Source organism: Castanea sativa, chromosome 10 (genome assembly GCF_040712315.1).
Source record: "Castanea sativa cultivar Marrone di Chiusa Pesio chromosome 10, ASM4071231v1".
NCBI classification, from domain to species: domain Eukaryota; kingdom Viridiplantae; phylum Streptophyta; class Magnoliopsida; order Fagales; family Fagaceae; genus Castanea; species Castanea sativa.
Window position 1 is genome coordinate 611,291 of NC_134022.1, and position 17,822 is coordinate 629,112.

The 17,822-nt window shown below is 33.0% G+C and overlaps 2 protein-coding genes across 2 annotated transcripts; one reads left to right on the forward strand and one right to left on the reverse strand.

Annotated features, from left to right (window-relative positions):
* Positions 1-2,312: 2,312 nt before the first annotated feature.
* On the forward strand, positions 2,313-6,956 carry LOC142612745 (myb family transcription factor PHL11). The gene is made up of 6 exons (XM_075784895.1): positions 2,313-2,816; positions 3,784-3,860; positions 4,028-4,091; positions 4,308-4,380; positions 6,291-6,360; positions 6,498-6,956. The coding sequence occupies exons 1-6, from the start codon at positions 2,645-2,647 to the stop codon at positions 6,891-6,893; spliced, it is 852 nt and encodes a 283-aa protein (XP_075641010.1). The 5' UTR covers positions 2,313-2,644; the 3' UTR covers positions 6,894-6,956.
* A 4,293-nt stretch (positions 6,957-11,249) lies between these two features.
* Positions 11,250-14,334, reverse strand: LOC142611612 (isoflavone reductase homolog). Its single transcript, XM_075783700.1, has 4 exons — positions 13,857-14,334; positions 12,666-12,906; positions 12,152-12,355; positions 11,250-11,756 (listed from the first exon to the last, which is right to left on the reverse strand). The coding sequence occupies exons 1-4, from the start codon at positions 14,193-14,195 to the stop codon at positions 11,593-11,595; spliced, it is 948 nt and encodes a 315-aa protein (XP_075639815.1). The 5' UTR covers positions 14,196-14,334; the 3' UTR covers positions 11,250-11,592.
* Between the last annotated feature and the right edge of the window lie 3,488 nt (positions 14,335-17,822).

A 17,822-nucleotide genomic window follows, 5' to 3' on the forward strand; every position in this document is an offset into this window, starting at 1 on the left:
TAAAGTCCAAAGAAAGGACCCTTTTTTTTTACAGCAATTGACATGTGACCTTCCCCAACACAACGTATCTCAACTATTAGATCTTCTTTCTTTAAGAATATGGAGAATGAATCCAGTCTTTATTTATTTATTTTTTTCTAAGTCTAAAAAATAATACTGCATCATTAGCAATATTTTGATGGCCCAACAAAACACCTTTTTGATATTGGAATGAGATATGCTTGTGACTTCCATATTTCTATCGGCCTATAAAGAGTAATTTTAAGTTTAACTCCGTTGCTTTATTTTAAAGTCGATTGGAAGATGTGCAGTCACTCACTCACTCACCCAAAAAAGAAAAGAAAATGTACGTAGGCTGACTTTTATGCTCATAAATTTGGTGACCTCGTTGAGATTCCCATTAATTATGGTTGTTTTGAAGGAACATATTATTATATGTAAATATATTGATTCATAGACCAACATGTTGTTGTATACAAATTAAACACTGTACTTTGAAAATATAATAGAGGACAGGACTGGAGCATCTGGACAGCTTTATTAGGGAGTTGAGTTGGGACTATTGACTTTAGTTTTTAGTGGGTTTTAACTTTTAATGTAAACAAAAAAAAAGGGAATATTCTTTCTGCTGTCCCCACCCCATCCCTTGCGGAAATCCCGAAACGTGTTTGTCTTCTCTTATCTTCTCTTCAAACACCCCCCCTCCCCCCCATGTGCTTTCACCTTTTCCTAGACTCCCTTTATTATTCTATTCCCTTCCTTCGGCGCAGAATATTCCACGCTGGCATCAATTACGCAATTTCATTCTTTATTTTAATTAACATATTTTTACCGGGTTATTCTTTTGTAAACTCACATCTCTCAATTCTTTGTTACCTCATTATTTTTGGTCTAATAATCTTACAAGGAACGCATTCCTTTCTCACACCTAAATCTCTCTATGTGTTAACTCGTAATTTACATGGGACTATCATGATAATTGCTAAAGACAACAATTTGGTACGCCAATTATAAGATGACAATTTAAGATGCTGTGAATTTAGGGATTCAGATCCTCTAGAGTTCCTAGGGTACTCTACCAAGTAGAGTTCATTAAATCCTAACCACTCTTTAATGATTTAATGGTCTAAATTTTGCCATGTCAGCATTTCATTAACAATCATCTTAATTGTTTTGTTTACAACATTATTTTATTATTTCAAGAATATTATTAATGAAATACTGACATGACAGAATTTAAACCATTAAATCATTAAAGAGTGGTTATGATTTAATGAACTCTACTGGTAGAGTACCCTAAGAACTCTAGAGGATCTGAATCCGTGAATTTAGGTGTGTGAGTCTCTAAATTTACTCTTTTTGGTCCAAAAATTCTACAAGTTACATGCTCATTTTTACCCCCTATAAATCCATGCCCTATTTATGTGTTAATTCGTAATTGGATTTTAGTCCTTTCACTTAGGTCAATATAAGTATTTGAGCATTTTGTATTATCTTATGCACCAATCATGAGTTAACACATAACAAGGTGTGGATTTTAGTGTAGAAAATAGTGTCTTAACATTATTTATCCTATAAATACAATAAATTTCCAACTGTTTCCAACTTTGCTAATAAGACATTGTGGATAGTTCATTATCATTTTTATATGAGAAAATTAATGGTATCACTTTTATTGTACATTAATTAACCTATCATCATATATATAATTGAGAAGAATATTTGTAACTTTATTAAAAATGCAAATATATTAATAGGTGCTCAATTACACTTGTTAACGAGTAATCCAATAGGTTCTACTCTATTAGATAGCAATAAAAGTAGATAAACAAATACTAATTTAACTAAATATCTAATATAACTCACAAAAAAATTGATCCAATTTATGGATCATATTTATAGTTACATCAAATTATAAATATATTAGAGTAAAATTTAGGAAATCTTAGGGATTTTCCTATTAATTTTGGTCCCACCCACTCCCACTCCAACTAACTGAGTAGCATTAGGAATGGGAGTAGGATTTTGTGATAGAATCGTAATAGTGTGTGTAAGTAAGATCCAAGATCCAACGGTCCAAGGTGGAGTGGATAAGGTCCATTGGAGCATGCTATGCTATGCTATAGTAGCACATTATAATTATAAAGTTATCCGATATATTCTATTTCTATATCTATATGTAAATGGTGTCATGTTGCTTGACTTGAGATTCGCCGCCGACCTTTACTCTACATGTTCCTCAAATTAAATTATAATAATAAAAATAATTTCTGACTAACATAAATAGGACTTTGAAACAAAGCCAACTCCTCCTTTTATTTGCTTCTTTTACACAAACACATCGATCGATCTCTACTGTTTCATTTCTTCTATTTCAACTTTTGATGATCTCTCTCCATTATTATTATTTCATAATATTTGCAAGCACAACGTTGGTAACATCATTAACATCTCCATATACCATTCAGTTTGATTTGTTACGTAGACCAAGATATATACCCTAATAGCTAGCTAGGTTTGTACACACATAGAGTCTCTTTATTTTCCGCTTTAGCTGCCAGCTGAAGCTGCGTGAGATCAAGTCAATGGTGCCGATCTGATAGAAGAAAAAACAGACAAAATTAAGCTGGAATTCGTGAGGGTGATGATGGAGAGGAATTACAGTGGTGGTGGTGGTGGTGGTGTTGGCAGAGCAGGGAGCTATCCATATGAGAACGCTGTGATGATGACAAGAGACCCCAAGCCCAGGTTAAGGTGGACGGCTGATCTGCACGAACGATTTGTTGATGCTGTCACTAAACTTGGTGGCCCTGACAGTATGTTTTTTTCCCTTTTTATTTATTTATGTTTAATGTTCTTAAATTTTGAGCAGTGGTAAATTGGTTAAGCAGACCATAGGAACGTATTGATCTTCTAATTTATAGCAATAGTTTTGGATTTGCAGGTGTTTGAGATGCCATTGATTTTGTTGTGTTTGACAAAAATTATCGAAATTATCCATTTCCTTCTTCAATTCATCGAAATATGTTTCAATGGAGAATCTAGACTTATTTTAAACATTGTGCTGAAATTATTTTTTTCTCTTTTTTTAAAGCTTAATAAATAAGGATACGGTTCGTGTTTAATTAGTGCCTTTTATTGTAATGGACACATGCACGTTCGAATCATGCTGTATTTGATGCAAAAAAGTACTGGACACAAATTTCACCCAATAAATAATTAGTTGACTTACATGAACAAGATGTAACAAGTAATTTTTATTTTTGGGAAAAATCATGTAGTGAGATGTAATTGTCATTTACTTGAATTGAGTTGTGAGAAAGAACCACTTGTTGTCTCCAACATTCAACTTGTTGGGTGCATTCTTTGAAAAATCATTAGGTATCAATTTTATAATAACATGATATTCTTTCATCATATACAAATGGAGATCCTACCATAAATTTCATTAATGAAATCTACTATTATGTGAGAAAATGAAGTGTCATTTTGTTGTACTCAGTACTGAATAATTAACTCTTATTATTGCTGCATACAAGCTAGTTCACAACCTTTCACAACTTAGAAGTGAATTAACCAACCCAATTCTCATGCAGTTAACTTATCAAAAACCAGCAATTTACTTTTGCACTTTCTTTTAGAAAATCGATTGTATAGTCTCATTTCACTGTGCAAAAATGAGGTTTTAGCACTTTCTATATTTGCTCGATAATTTAGAGAGCATTTTTTTACCCTCTTGTTCTTGTTCTTTTTTTTTTTATTTTTTATTTTAAATATTTTCAGAAGCAACTCCCAAGTCTGTATTGAGGCTGATGGGCTTGAAGGGCTTGACATTGTACCATCTGAAGAGCCATTTGCAGGTAATTATAAAATCTTCTTCTCTCCTAATGACCCACTTGCTCTATATTTGTAGTCCAATGAGCAAAATGAGTAAAAATAGGAAAAAAAGAATTTGCTTCATTTAATCTCATTTGCGTTTTGATTTGTGGAACACGAATGTAACATTAGGATGTAAATCAATATGCAGAAGTACAGACTTGGACAGCAAGGACGTAGACAAAATACTGTAGAACAAAACAAAGAGAGCAATGGTGAGTCCATAAATATTTCACCCGAATTCTGTCAATGCTTTCATAGGCAATAAAACTTAAAGCCAATAATTCTATCTGCATAGAACATACATGATTTTTATTTTTGCTTTTAATGCTTGGTACTTTGTTATTGGAACTTTTCATATTTTCATTCTTTATTTTTGCTTACAGCTTCAGAATTCTTCGTACTAACACATTACCTTTTCTAAATTATAGGGGGCACATATGTACATTTCAGTAATTCTCCTGGGACTAGTACTAATTCTTCCAGAGATGATAATGAACAAGGGTATGAGAAACAATTACTTACATTTGTCGATTTTGTTGCTTTCTCAATAAATAAAAAAAATGGTCATTACACACGTACTGGTTGCATGATCTTGATCCATATAGCTAAAACTTTATCAAAGGTAGAGTTTCTTTTGACCCCCCCCCCATTCTCAATCCAAGGAATTTCTAAAGAACATTGAGAAGATAGATTTGACCGTTTTGCATGTAAGCAAAACAATCAAAACATCCAGTACCTTCAAGCCGTCGTTGGGCATGAGCAAGTAGAAACAGAACAAAAGAAGGTAAAGGTCACATTGGAATAGTGCAGGCTGATTGTGATTGGTTATAGTAGCAGATAAATCCCACACCACACCCTCACCCAATATGTGTGCTTTGCAGTCAATTGCAAATATTTTGGGGTTTACTCTTCAGGGTGGGTTGGATTTGCAGGGCAATGGAAAGTGTTTTGGCCATTTTGGGTTTACTCTCCACGGGTGGGTTCAAGCGACTAATTTGCTAAAAATAGAAATCATTTATTCCACTTTTTGTGATCCTCTAATCACAACTTAAATGTGTTTGATTTATTCCTAATTCTATTAGTGATCTTAGAACCAAGTGATCTGAATTTAAACTTTGAGGATTCTCAAATAAATTTAAACTCTCAATGTATATAGGACTTTTCATATAAAATACTTGTCAAAATAATTCTAGTAAATCGCAAATTACTTTCCTTAAATAGGATAGTTGTAACGACCACCTTTAGTTTAAAATGTTACTGCAATATTATCTCTTCATTTATTCGTAGTGACATTGTACCTTTTTCATTAGTACTTTCTGTCAAATTAATAAAAAATTCAAGTTATTTTTTAAGAGTAATGTTACATGTACAAACTATTTTACATCATTTTCATTTAAACCTATTATTAATATCACTTTTTCATTTATCAATAATTACTCACCACATCAACAGTTTATAAAGTAGTTTGTACCTTTAACATTATTCATTTTTTAAATGCGTCTTGCACACATATTAATGACATTAATACCCTTCAATAACAAATACATCACAAGTCCTTTCAAATTGTGCATGTCATATTTTTGATATTAGACATTATTAATATCATCAACGTATAGGTCTAGACACTTTTTAGATTCTCAAAAAAAAAAAAAAAAAAGGTCTAGACACTTTTTTTTTAAAAATAAAATAAAATGAAGTTTTCCATTAATTTGACTGAAAATACTTATGAATGAGGTAAAATGGTCATTATAGAAAGATAAGGGGAGACATTGCTAATTTTTTATTCCCTCCATCCCATTTTATTAGCCCTATTTTTAAAATTCAACTTTTAAGAAAACATTATTTTATGCATTGTCTTTTATATAAAAAGGTACATGTTTCCAAAATTATCCCATAATTTAAATTTTAGTGAGAGAAAGGCATTGATTTTTTCAATAATAAATTTTATGTTAGGGGACTAGAATAGATTAGAGGACTAACAATTTAGGACATTGGGTGTATGTTATAAACCAAAACGGGGACATTGCAACTTTCCTACACTTTAGATTTTTTTAGAGATAATTACAACGTGCTACTAATCCTGCAGCTCGGATTCTTTCTTCCCTAAACCCCCAAACACTTTATTTATGAGGAGGTACCAATTCAGATACAAGACTCGTGACATCCTTCACTTAAGTTAAATATGAAAAACTGTAATACTTGCCCAATTAATTAACTGGTGACTTTCTGTCTTCCTTTTTTGCTTCTCATTAGAGTTATTAATATCATAATTTGAAGCAAAAATTTATCCTGCTTCTTAGTTTCCACTACTCATTTCTAGAGCTAGTATCATTTTAGATTTATCTTTTGAATTTCTTTCATTTTGCAAATTTTCACAAACTTGATACTAAGTAATTCTGCGAACATAACAGAGAAATCCCAATTGAAGAAGCACTTAAGTGTCAACTTGAAGTTCAGAAAAGATTACACGATCAACTTGAGGTATATCTACTGTGGATACTTTTGCTGTAACATTTTGATTAATCACTTGTGATATTTGCTTAATTATCACAAGTTTTGCTACTTCACTAGCGAAATCTATGATTTCATATTGTTAAACGACCCATTATTGCCAATAGGTACAAAAGAAACTGCAGATGAGGATAGAGGCCCAAGGGAAGTACTTGCAGGCTATATTAGAGAAAGCCCACAAGAGTCTCTCCCTAGATATCACTGGCCCAGGTAGCCTTGAAGCGGCCAGAGCCCAATTAACAGACTTCAATGCGGCTCTATCGAATCTCATGGAGAATATGAATGAAGGAGAGAGGAAAGAAAACATGAATAATATTTTCAAAAAGCCCAATAGTTCAGCAATCCAAATTTACCAAGAGGTAGGAAGAGAAGAAAATGAAGATGTTAAGCTCAAGATTGAAGGGGGTTTGATACAGTTTGACTTGAATACCAAAGGTAGTTATGACTTTTTTGCAGCAAATGGAGCTGAGTTGGAAACCAAGATGCTTTCCTATAGGAGATAAAATTGGATATATCATATACATATAATGTCTTTACACTTTTGACACACAATTCACCTTTTAGTACCTGCTTTTGCATCAAGTTAAATAATTACTCTAAAATAAAAATAAAAATGAGAAGTGTGTTTGGATGAGCTTATTTTCATCTGTTTATTATGTAACAATACAATTGTACTTTGATAAATTTGATACTTTAAAAAGATGTATATTTTCTCTAAGGATGAAAATAGGCTCAACCAAACATATATTTAATTACATGTATAATATATAACTTTTAGGGAATACTTATTTCATATTTTCTTTCGAATGTCTTTCATTTACTACACTTCAATAATCTGAGATTTCTATCCATCTTGAATTTGTGCTTTTCCTATGCTATAGCCTACACTTGTTGGGTATTACAAGATTTATTCCAAAATTGAGGTGGTAACGCTTAAGCAAACAATGAGTAACAAGGACGTATATTTAACTGCGTCCAATTAAAAACATCTTGCTGAGTGATTATAGTTTGTTAAAAGTTATATCTTATTGTAATTTTCTTATTTTCTCTTCATACACGGTAGGTTTATGTATATGTATTTTTTTTTATTATGGACATAACTGTGACAATGTCAAGCTACTAATGCTCATTTAATGGCTATTGAAGAAGATGGTGGATGTAATGTATAAGACTATATTACAAATCAACCCCTAAAGTTTGGAGTGATTTGCCCTTTAAAATTCCAAAAATTTAATTTGCTCCCAAAATGTTAGGTTTTGTTTGGATTTGCTCACATCCATTTATATCCGTATGGATGTTACGTGCCACATATGACTGTTGGTCCAATGAAAACATGCAATGTCATGTAATTAATTGTGCCACATCAATTAAATTGCTTAGAAAAGCTTTAAAAAAATTAGAACGATTCTTTTAAAATCCAAAAATTACATAAAAAAATAAAATAAAATAGGGTAAATTCCACTTTAAACCCTATAGTTTTTGGTAGTCCAAATTAAACTCTATAGTTTTAAAAGGAGTTTGTAAAAAAAAAGTTTTAAAATGTAACAAATTAAACCCTATGAGTTAAAAGTGGTCTAATACCGTTAACTATTAGAATTATTGTTTGAACTATGCATGAGAGAGAGAGAGAGAGAGAGAGAGAGAGAGAGAGAGAGAGAGAGAGAGAGAGAGAGAGAGAGAGAGAGAGAGAGAGAGAGAGCAGGGACGGAGCCAGAATTTTAAGTTAAGGGGGGCGACTTTGACCTCTAGTTTGGCAGCTTTTTAGTTGTGGAGGTTTTTTTTTTAATTTTTAATGTGTGCATTTGCTAGGTAAAGACAAAATTATTCTATTTAAAACTTTTTAAAGGGCAATTATTTATTTGAGTAAAATTGGTTAATTAGACTTAATTTTTTTTAGCTTTGCTATTGGTGATTTTTGTTGTTGCACAAATGTTTTTGGGCTAGTATATGTTGTTTTAGATTTTAGATCTATAAAATTTTAATGGCCTTTAAAATGAGAAAAGTGCTAGAAGTATATTGATGATATAGTGAGTGATTATTGATAAGTAAAAAAGTTATGCAAGTAATAAACCCAAATGTGAACCAATAAGAATTTGTACTTCAACAGTTTATAAAAATATTGTAAATAAGTTTGTATCTTTAACGTTACTCTAAAAAGATTCAATAATATTGTTAATAGGGTAAAATGTAATTTTATAGAACAAAATTGCTAAAATTAATGCATATATATATAATTTTTTTTTTTTTAAATTAGGGGGGGCCACTGCCCCCCTTGGTCAATGAATGCCTCCGTCCCTGAGAGAGAGGCAGGTCTGCTATGCACTAGCCATCGCTTGTTGCCCACTCTACCGATTGCTAAAGCCTTCTTTTTTCACACTGACAACCACCTCAGGCTATCGGCCACCAAACCCCACTGATAAGTTTTGTTTTCTCTCTCTCTACTAATTGCTAATTTAAGCCTTCATTTATTCTTATTTTTATGAAAAAATGGATTGATTTAGTTAGATTTATTATCTATTTTAGTCAGGTTGGTTTTGTGCATTTTGATTAAGGGTGAGTTTGGTTTAGTTTTTTGAAACTGGGCTTTTTGAAAAAGTAGGGTTTTCAAAAAGTGCAGTATGAAATTAGGCTTTTTAAAAAAGCTGAGTGTTTGGTAAAAGTTGTTAAAAGTGTTTTTTGAAAAAGCTGAGTGTTTGGCTAGCATTTATAAAAGTGGTGGTTTGAGTGGTAAATTACCAAAAAGGATAATGTATATATAAATGAGTTTATTTCATACTTAAATCAATACTGTGAAATTATTTTTTTACACCAATATTAGCTAATAATTACCTACTACATTATTTATTATGAAAGTATTGTGAAAATATTGTGATAATTGATACTAATTTTAATTTGAACGTATTATTAAAATTATTTTTGTCTCTTTCTAATTTTTTTTTCTCACCAATATTAGCTAATAATAATCTACCACTTAAGATTTATTGTGTAAGTATTGTGAAAATATTGTGATAATTGATACTAGTTTTAATTTGAACGTACTATTAAAATTATTTTTTTCTCTTTCTAAAAAAATTATTTTTTTCTCACCAATATTAACTAATAATAATCTACCACTTAAGATTTATTGTGAAAATATTGTGATAATTGATTCTGATTTTTCTTTTTTTTTCCCTATTTTTTTCTCCTTCACACACGTACCCTTCCTTTTTTTTTTTCCCCCTCTTTTTCCCTACCACTTCCTCCACACTCTAGAACATTCCACACAGAGCTTTCTTTCTTCCTCTTTCTTTTTCTATTTTTTTTCTTCCTTTCTCCCCTTTCTCTTGCTACTTCACCTGCAAGTTTCCTCTCAGACAGTTAGACTCAATCTCAGTCTTAACTCTTAAAGAGACTAGAGAGCCCATCAACCAAATTATCAGAAATATATTGTGTGCTTTTTTGTGTTGTGTTACTGTGTTTTACACACCTACACGGCTCCACCATAACATTATAGTGCAACAACAGTGTCCGCCACATGGCAGCCACTCGACCCAACATTCCTTCCCAAAACCCCAACTCTCACGCACTCAAACCCACTTCCATTTCCCACAAAACACACAAACTTAAAGGTCACACACAACCACATCATTTGATTCTCATCAAACGAAGATAAAGAGAAGGGTTTGCTGATCAGTCATTTTTGTCTTTCGCCTTTGTTGCCTTCGTGTTTCGCCTCCATCGTCTGCTGATTTTCTTTGCCTTCACCGCCGCCTGTCTTCCTCCCCACCGTTGCTTGATTTCTTCTCCACTGCCAATGACATGCGGTAAAAATGGGTTAGATCAGTTTTTTTTTTGGTTTTGATTTCATTATTGGGTTCCTTTGTAAAATTATGTTATAAACAAAGGGATAAAATTGGGTTTTTAAGAAAAACTAGTGGGCAATTTGGGGAATTTGTGCAACTTCCAACGGTAATATTGAAATGCGCTTCAGCGCTTTTTGGCAAAGGAGCAAGATGCTGCTTTCCCGATTTGAGCTTTTCCTTCACAAATGAGAACGTGACTTTCATGAAAACGCAGCGTTCTAAAAACTTACCAAACGCACGTTTTATTTTTTTGGCTTAAAAAAGCTGGTTTCAGCTTGTAAAAGCTGAAACAAACGGGCAATAAGTAGTTTTGGGTTTGATATCTCTTATCTCTAGAATGAGAATTGTGGGAGCTAAAGCTCGAAATTTTAATAGAAAACATTTGACAAGGAGAAGAAGCTAAACAAGATGAAAAGCAGTAGGAGATAAAAGGAGGAGACAGTAGTGAGAATTATAGAAAGAGAAGACGTAGTCGTGTAGTTCTAATAGTGTAGTCTAAAATTTATGCTAACATCCGCATGCCACATGTAATTAGTAAAATATACCTATGATAATCATGTATGAAAACAAAACGATAGTTAATGGTAGAAAAATGGATCAAAATTTTAAAACTTAGGGGGAAAAAACAAACTTACCTAATTTTAGGGATCTAATTTACAATTTAGTTTAAAAATTATGCTAACAAACTCATCTCATATGTAATTACTAAAATATACATATGATAATGATTGATATAAACATAACCGTTTATTGTAAGTTGTAACAACCAAAACGGAAGAAATGGTGCAAACATAGTATGCCTATAGATAAAACCATTCTCATGCCCAATTTTACAATTTATTGTCTTGTACAATTGTGAGTGAGTAACGTAATGTGATAGGTTGCACAAGGCAGAAAATATCCAAAACTCATAATCGCACAAGGCAATGAGTTGTAAAATTGTGTGTGTGATTGATTGTTTCGAGAATTATTCATCAAAATACAAATCAAAGTAGAAAATAACAAAGAAATGAGAAATACAACCACCATAACAAACATGAGTAATTATTAAACCTTCCCAAAGTACGATGAGGCGATGTTTCGTCCTCTTACATTTATGATATATTTCACAAATTAAATTCATAGTAGGGTCTATTATGAAAATAAATATAAGAATCACATTATTGTACAATGAGAATACTTAATAATTTTCCAACCAATAAAAAAACACATACTATAGCAACCCTGTAATTAGAAAAGCTGCGACTCAGCACTCACAGAGATCTCCACTGAGTTCGGAAGGCCATGTATAGACATCTCACTCACACCCTCACAATTAACCTTGGAAGCCCAATTGGTTAACTCGTGAAGTACCTCAAAGCTATAGATAGAGCTTTAGGTATTCATCCATGCGTATATATTTCACATCTGGATAAAGCTCTGAAGCTTCTTCACCCTCTTCTCCTATTTGAAAGTTTGTCAAACAACCTTCATAGAAAAAGTGATAGAGATGCCCAGCTACTGCCTGGCCAAAACGGTCCAATCCTGCGCTCAGAACAGAAGGAAAATAATAAAATTAATTATCATATGTATAGTCTTGGACATGTAAAAAGCATAAGAGTTGAGCAAATTCTTGGTATTGCCTATAAATTACCGATTATCGCAAAATTTTAAATTGTTAAGAACTTGTGAATTCAATTACTTAGTCGTAATTCTAACAATAGAGACCTAAACTCTTCATTAGTAAGTGAGTGTCAACACGTAAAATTTTTAATATTTCAAATAGGAGGTAGAGTGCAAACATAGGTCAAACTTAGGAATATTTCTTGCTTTGATACCATAATAAATTATCCATTGTTTCAAAATATTAAACCATTAAGAAATGTTGAATTTATTCACTTAACCATAATTTCTAATAGTAGCTTTCCTTTAACTTTTACCTTTCATGGAGGTGAGAAGATCTTCTTGTGAAATGCTAATCTTTTCAAGTTCCTTCCCAAGAAGTTTCTCCCACTTCTCAACTAGTTCTCTTTGGGAGAGAATGTTCTCTGGAGGCCGAATGTGCAGGGTTTTGTTCAATGTTCGAGGATCATCTATTGTTTTAATTGTGTATAATGCAATGTCGTCTTCATCCACGTAAACCACTGCAGCAAATATTCCAAAACAATGAAACATATATGATATTTTAATAATAATAAAGATTTTAAAAAAAAAAATTCACGAGCCCAGGCCAAGTCTTGTGCAAATTAAGCAAAACATATAATCCTTGTCCAGTGGGGGGAAAAATTCTTAGGTGCTCTCGAAGCACGGAAAAATGATGCTCTCTCTTTTCACATTTTTAGTGGACCCTACTATATATTTAATGAGTAAACTCCACTATGAATGTGAAAAGAGAGAATATTATTCTCAGTACTTTAGAAGTACCTAAGAATTACTCCTAGTGGGGGTGGGTACCTTTGACGTTGCCATCACCATGGATGGTAACTTTTTCCTTAGGAGGCAAGAATGTTTCCATTTGAGAAAGGTTGGCAGCAAAGTAACCAGCAAAACAGTTAGCAGTTACGTAAGTGAAGGGGATTTTAGCATCCTCTATTGCCCTTCTCACTACCATTTTATCATCAAATATCACTCTTCCAGGCTCAAGAGCATGTCCCATCCGTGAAGGGTCCGTACCAAATTCCGATGGTATGAAACGCTACAAATTTTTTTTTTAATACAAAATATGACAAGATGTTAGCATATCACATCATCCTCAAGTAACATTGCCTTTTAGGTATACTACATGGTTAAGTAAAGTTCTGTTCACAGATTTTCTCTATATCATTTAGTGTGTGCGTGCATTGACCAACTTATTTGTTGTTAGATAAGAAAAAAGAAGAAGTAAATAAATGACTTAAATTTATTAACATCTAAATTAAAAAAAAAAACTTTTTTATGGGAAAAGAAATAAAAATGATTTTTTTTTTTATTAATATTTTCCATGAAAGTAGTTTGGGTGTCCACTGGAATCCGAAAACTGACCCACCTGTCCAAACCATCTAGGCTGACCTGAAAATCAGCCGACCCGGCGCCAATGGCAGTCGGCAGCAAGTTTCTGCCACCAAAAACCGACTTAGGCGGGTTGGATGGCGAGTTTTCTTCTCCAAAACTGATGAACCCAATCTGACCAACGAAACTCATGAAAGAAGGCCGGATATACCTAGATCCTTTTAGATCCAGTGATATTCTGGTGAAAGTTTGGTAGTTTTTGAATAGATCCAACAAAGATCTAGTTTTTTTTTTTTTGCTTAGATCCGGTGATGAGATGAAGTTTTTGCTCAAATCTAGGCTTGATGTGGTTGTTTTTGCTTCGATTTTTACTCACAATATATAGGTCTTTTAGGCTTGAGCATTAATTGAAATTATTCGCAAAGTATTTTATCAAATTATCGTGAATATATGAGATCAACGCAATCGATTGGTAATGAAACTACAGTAATCTACTTGCTTATTGTTAAATGTGATACTAAGTACGTAGTTAATATCGTAAACATAGTTAGTTAAACATGGAATGAAATGGACTTCATTGATTGAAATTAAATTTTATATATTTATAAAAAGAAAAAAGACATAAAATAAAAAGAAGATACAAAGTTAATAATTAACCTTAATGTTTCCTGCTTCTTTGATGGCCTCAACAAGCTTGAGCTGCAACAAAAGAGAGCCAGGATGACCAGGATGACCCCCAGACATGGTGCAAATGACAACATCAACTTGTTTCACAGCATCTACGAGGCTGTTGTGATCGGAAAATGAGGCTTCAATAAGGCGGGCACCTTGCTTCTTAAAAGAAAATAGCAATTGGACCTTATCAATGTCAGAACCCATCTCTCGGCGTTGAAGAACATAGGTGGTTATATGATCCGCCTGTGCTAGGCTTGCCCTCACAATCCTCTTCCCGATGTACCCAGTACCCCCCACAACAAGAACTTTCTTCTTTGCCATATCAGTCAATATTCACTCTTTTCTTTTCTTTTGCTCGACTCCACAATATATCTCTGAGCTCCACATGTATAGACGGAGCTCAGAGATCATTTTCATGACGGGTCCCTCCAACCACAGTCCACACGTGTGTGTGTGTATATATATATATATATATACACACGATATGTACGGACACCAGTATTGTATAAGACAACCAAAGTTCTTAACCCAAAATAAATAGGCTTGAAACTTGAAAGTGTACCCAGCGGCCAGCATGTCCCATAAAAAAAAAAAAAAAAAAAAAAAAAAAAGTGTACCCGGCATGCGTATGCTGTTTACTTTTTTTTTTCTTTAATGAATGGGTTACAGCATATATATATAATTAAATAGAAATATGCTAAAGGTTGGATGAAATCAGGATTTGGAGTTAGACAAGCTAATGGGATGAATGATTATTAATAAGTAAAAAATGATTATAATTTTTCATTCATCTTAACTTAAGTTTTACACGTTTAATATATATTACACATTTGTGAACTATTGATACAACCAAGAGTTTATGGAGGCTAGCTTCAAAAATGAACACACGGCAGGTTTGAAACAGAAAACAGGTTCATTAAATTATAGTTTTTAAAACCGTGTTCTCCGTGTTTTTATTGGCCTTTACAAACAAGAAACTGAAAACACACTTGTGTGTAGTGTTTTCATTTTCTTTGCCAAACAAGTTTTCTATCCTAGGAAATATACTGCTGTTTTTGACTGGTGTAAAAAAACAATTTAGCAAACATATACTTGGTGTTCATGTTTGAAATTCTCTTCCATTTGCTTGGATTTTATGACTAATTTAGTGAGGTTACTATTGTAGAAAACTAACTTGCTAAGATGAATAGCTGTGATTCAAGAATGGAGCGTTCTTGCTGGTTTGATAGCATTTAATATTTATTTTAAATAGGAGTAAATTCTCTTCCATGTGTGAAGTTTAAGGAGTAAATTGGTCAAAATAAAATTTTAGGGGTGTAATGGCCACTAGGTTAAAGTTCAAGGGGGTATTTGGATATTTTTCCATGATTATTTATTTATTTTTGATAGGAAACTTGTAACTTATTTTATAGCTTAAGTTTCACCATATTGTGTTCTATAATTTAATTTTTTCCCTTCATGTAAAAATTCAATGACAATTATTTTGGACATTTATTTGACAAAACCAAAAGAAGAAGACCTCCACCTCCATAGCCAAAACTTCATCTCAATTGGTGTTGTACGGTAGACATATATCTGATGTTTTTTACTTTTTTTTTTTTTTTTTCAAAAAACTGGACCCTAGTTCTCTCTCCCTTTCAATCGGATCCTTTGGTGTGTTGTTTTTTTTTTTTTCCCATGTGTGTACCACGTGAGTTGACTGTTAAATTTTAACGGCAAGGAAGTATCTATTTGGCACATATGTGAAGTTTTGTATCCGTTTGGATTGCACTGAAATCTCATGCATTTGCATTTGGCGTTTGCAGTCCGTGGGACCCACGGCTATAGTCCAGTCTATCAAAACGCCCACAACTCAAAAAAAAAACGCAGGAATTTTTGGCTGAATGCACCGTTTCAATAAAACCCTCCATGCGTGTATTGTTCCTTTTCTTTTCATTAATTTTTTTTTGGAAGAACTTGTTCTTCATGTTTTTCCCATAAAATGACTATTCATGTTCTTGAAACCCAGCAAACACATCAAAACAGAAGATCAAAACAGTGAAACCAAAACCACGACAAAATCCACCAATTTGATATTAAACCGATCAAACCCATATGAAAAATATCAAAACCGATCAACCCATCAAACCCATATGAAACCAAAACCAAATCAAACCCATCACATCCATATGAAACCAAAACCAAATCAAACCCATCAAATGGATCGACCCATCTAACGCAAATCAAACCCATCACCAATCTCAACCTCACCTAGCACCACCGAGTTCCCATATCAAACCCATCAAACCCATTGTCGATCAACCCATCAAACCCACCGCCGATCAACCCATCCACCACCACCGAGTTCCCAAATCAAGAAACTAAAACATTAGATCTTCATAAGACCAAACTCCATGCGAGAAAGAGAGAGGAAGCTCCACCTCGTGCGTATCGAAGAGAGAGACAGAGAGAGAGAATAGTTTAGGTCGAGAGACCATGCTCCCCATCTCTTCTTTCAATTTGTGCTGGGAACTCCTTCACACTGGGTCTCCAAGACCTAGTTGACATTTCACTTCTCAATGCCGAAAAAGCTAAAGATTTTTTTATTTTATTTTATTTTATTTTTATGTTCAAATTTTTATGTGGCTACTGGGAAAGGAGTGAAAAAAAAAAAAAAAAAAAACGCTACAATACTTTCAGCTAAAGCTACAGCAGTTTCAGCCCCAAAGAATCAATTGGCCTTTAAAATTATGTGCTACATTGTTTTCAATTTTCAGCAAAATTAGTGGTATCCAAACAGACTCTTAAGGAGTAAATTGGTCAAATTAAAAGTTGAGGGTGTAATGGCCACTACTTTAAAGTTTAGGAGATGTCAGAGCATTTTTCCCTATTATAGATTATAGATATATAAATTTTTGTATATTTAGAAACGTAAAGTGTCATTAAATTAGAGATTTTATCAGTTGACACATTTTTTTTTTTTTTTTATACAAGATAGAAATTCTACTCTAGTCTAATCTAAGTGTATATGTGTGTGAAGTCTCCTCTTGGAAACTTGAATCCCGACCCTTACTCCCACACCCCACAAGCACTTATACTTTGTTGGGGTGCACGGCTCCACCAAGAGTCTAGCCCAATTGGGAATGCAAGCATTGAAGACTCCCAAGTGTAATAGAAAAAGGAATAGTTGGCCTGCATGAATAAAACTCCTATTCCTAATTATAATAGGACTGTTAGGTGGCTTGAAAGCTTTTATATAAAGCTTTGTATGTGGGTTTCATGAATAGTGAGAGATATTCAGAGAGAGATTGAAGAGTGAAACAAAGATTTGAAGCCGACTGAAGGAAAAAGATTAGTGCTTTGTGCAGCACTGAGGGAAAAAAGAAAAGATGATTTTTCTTTTTCTCAAGACACACAAGGAGGGGGGGTTTCTCTAGGATGATTATTTGGGTGCTACAATCACAGAAAATTGAAGTATTCAGTGTGGAAGATCTTGCTACCGGCTTTTGTGGTGATGTTGTATTTGTTCCTAGAGGTATTATTGTATTTTCCTAATTTATTGTGAACTCAGATTTTGGGTATAACTTGAGTGTTGTAATCTCTATTTTATTATAATGGATTGATCAGATTTGCCCAGTAGTTTTTCCCTCTACACTGGAGGGTTTTCCATGTAATTTCTTGCTGTTCTTGTTGGTTGATTTTTTTTATCGCTTCCGTAAATTTCTATTTTCTTTGTTGCTTTGGTTGTATTTAATTTAATTCACACATAGACGGAGATTTATCTCAACATACTTGTGGAATGACCATTGCACAAAGGGTGTGTGGTAGTATTTTATCAGTTGACACTTGAGATACTAGTACTATCTCAAGTGTTCACTGATAAAATCTTTTTTTGTTAAATAAGAGATATCGAGATCAAATCTTATCTACACTAAAAACCAATTAATATGATTCTATTATATTTATAAA

Coding starts and splice junctions, on each gene's coding strand:
- LOC142612745 (XM_075784895.1), top strand. CDS start 2,645: ATGATGGAGAGGAATTACAGTGGTGGTGGTGGTGGTGGTGTTGGCAGA. Junction 4,092..4,307: donor ACAAAACAAAGAGAGCAATG/GTGAGTCCATAA, acceptor TCTAAATTATAG/GGGGCACATATGTACATTTC. Junction 4,381..6,290: donor AGAGATGATAATGAACAAGG/GTATGAGAAACA, acceptor CGAACATAACAG/AGAAATCCCAATTGAAGAAG.
- LOC142611612 (XM_075783700.1), bottom strand. CDS start 14,195: ATGGCAAAGAAGAAAGTTCTTGTTGTGGGGGGTACTGGGTACATCGGG. Junction 12,356..12,665: donor TGGTGATGGCAACGTCAAAG/GTACCCACCCCC, acceptor TATTTGCTGCAG/TGGTTTACGTGGATGAAGAC. Junction 11,757..12,151: donor TCTTCTCACCTCCATGAAAG/GTAAAAGTTAAA, acceptor TTCTGAGCGCAG/GATTGGACCGTTTTGGCCAG.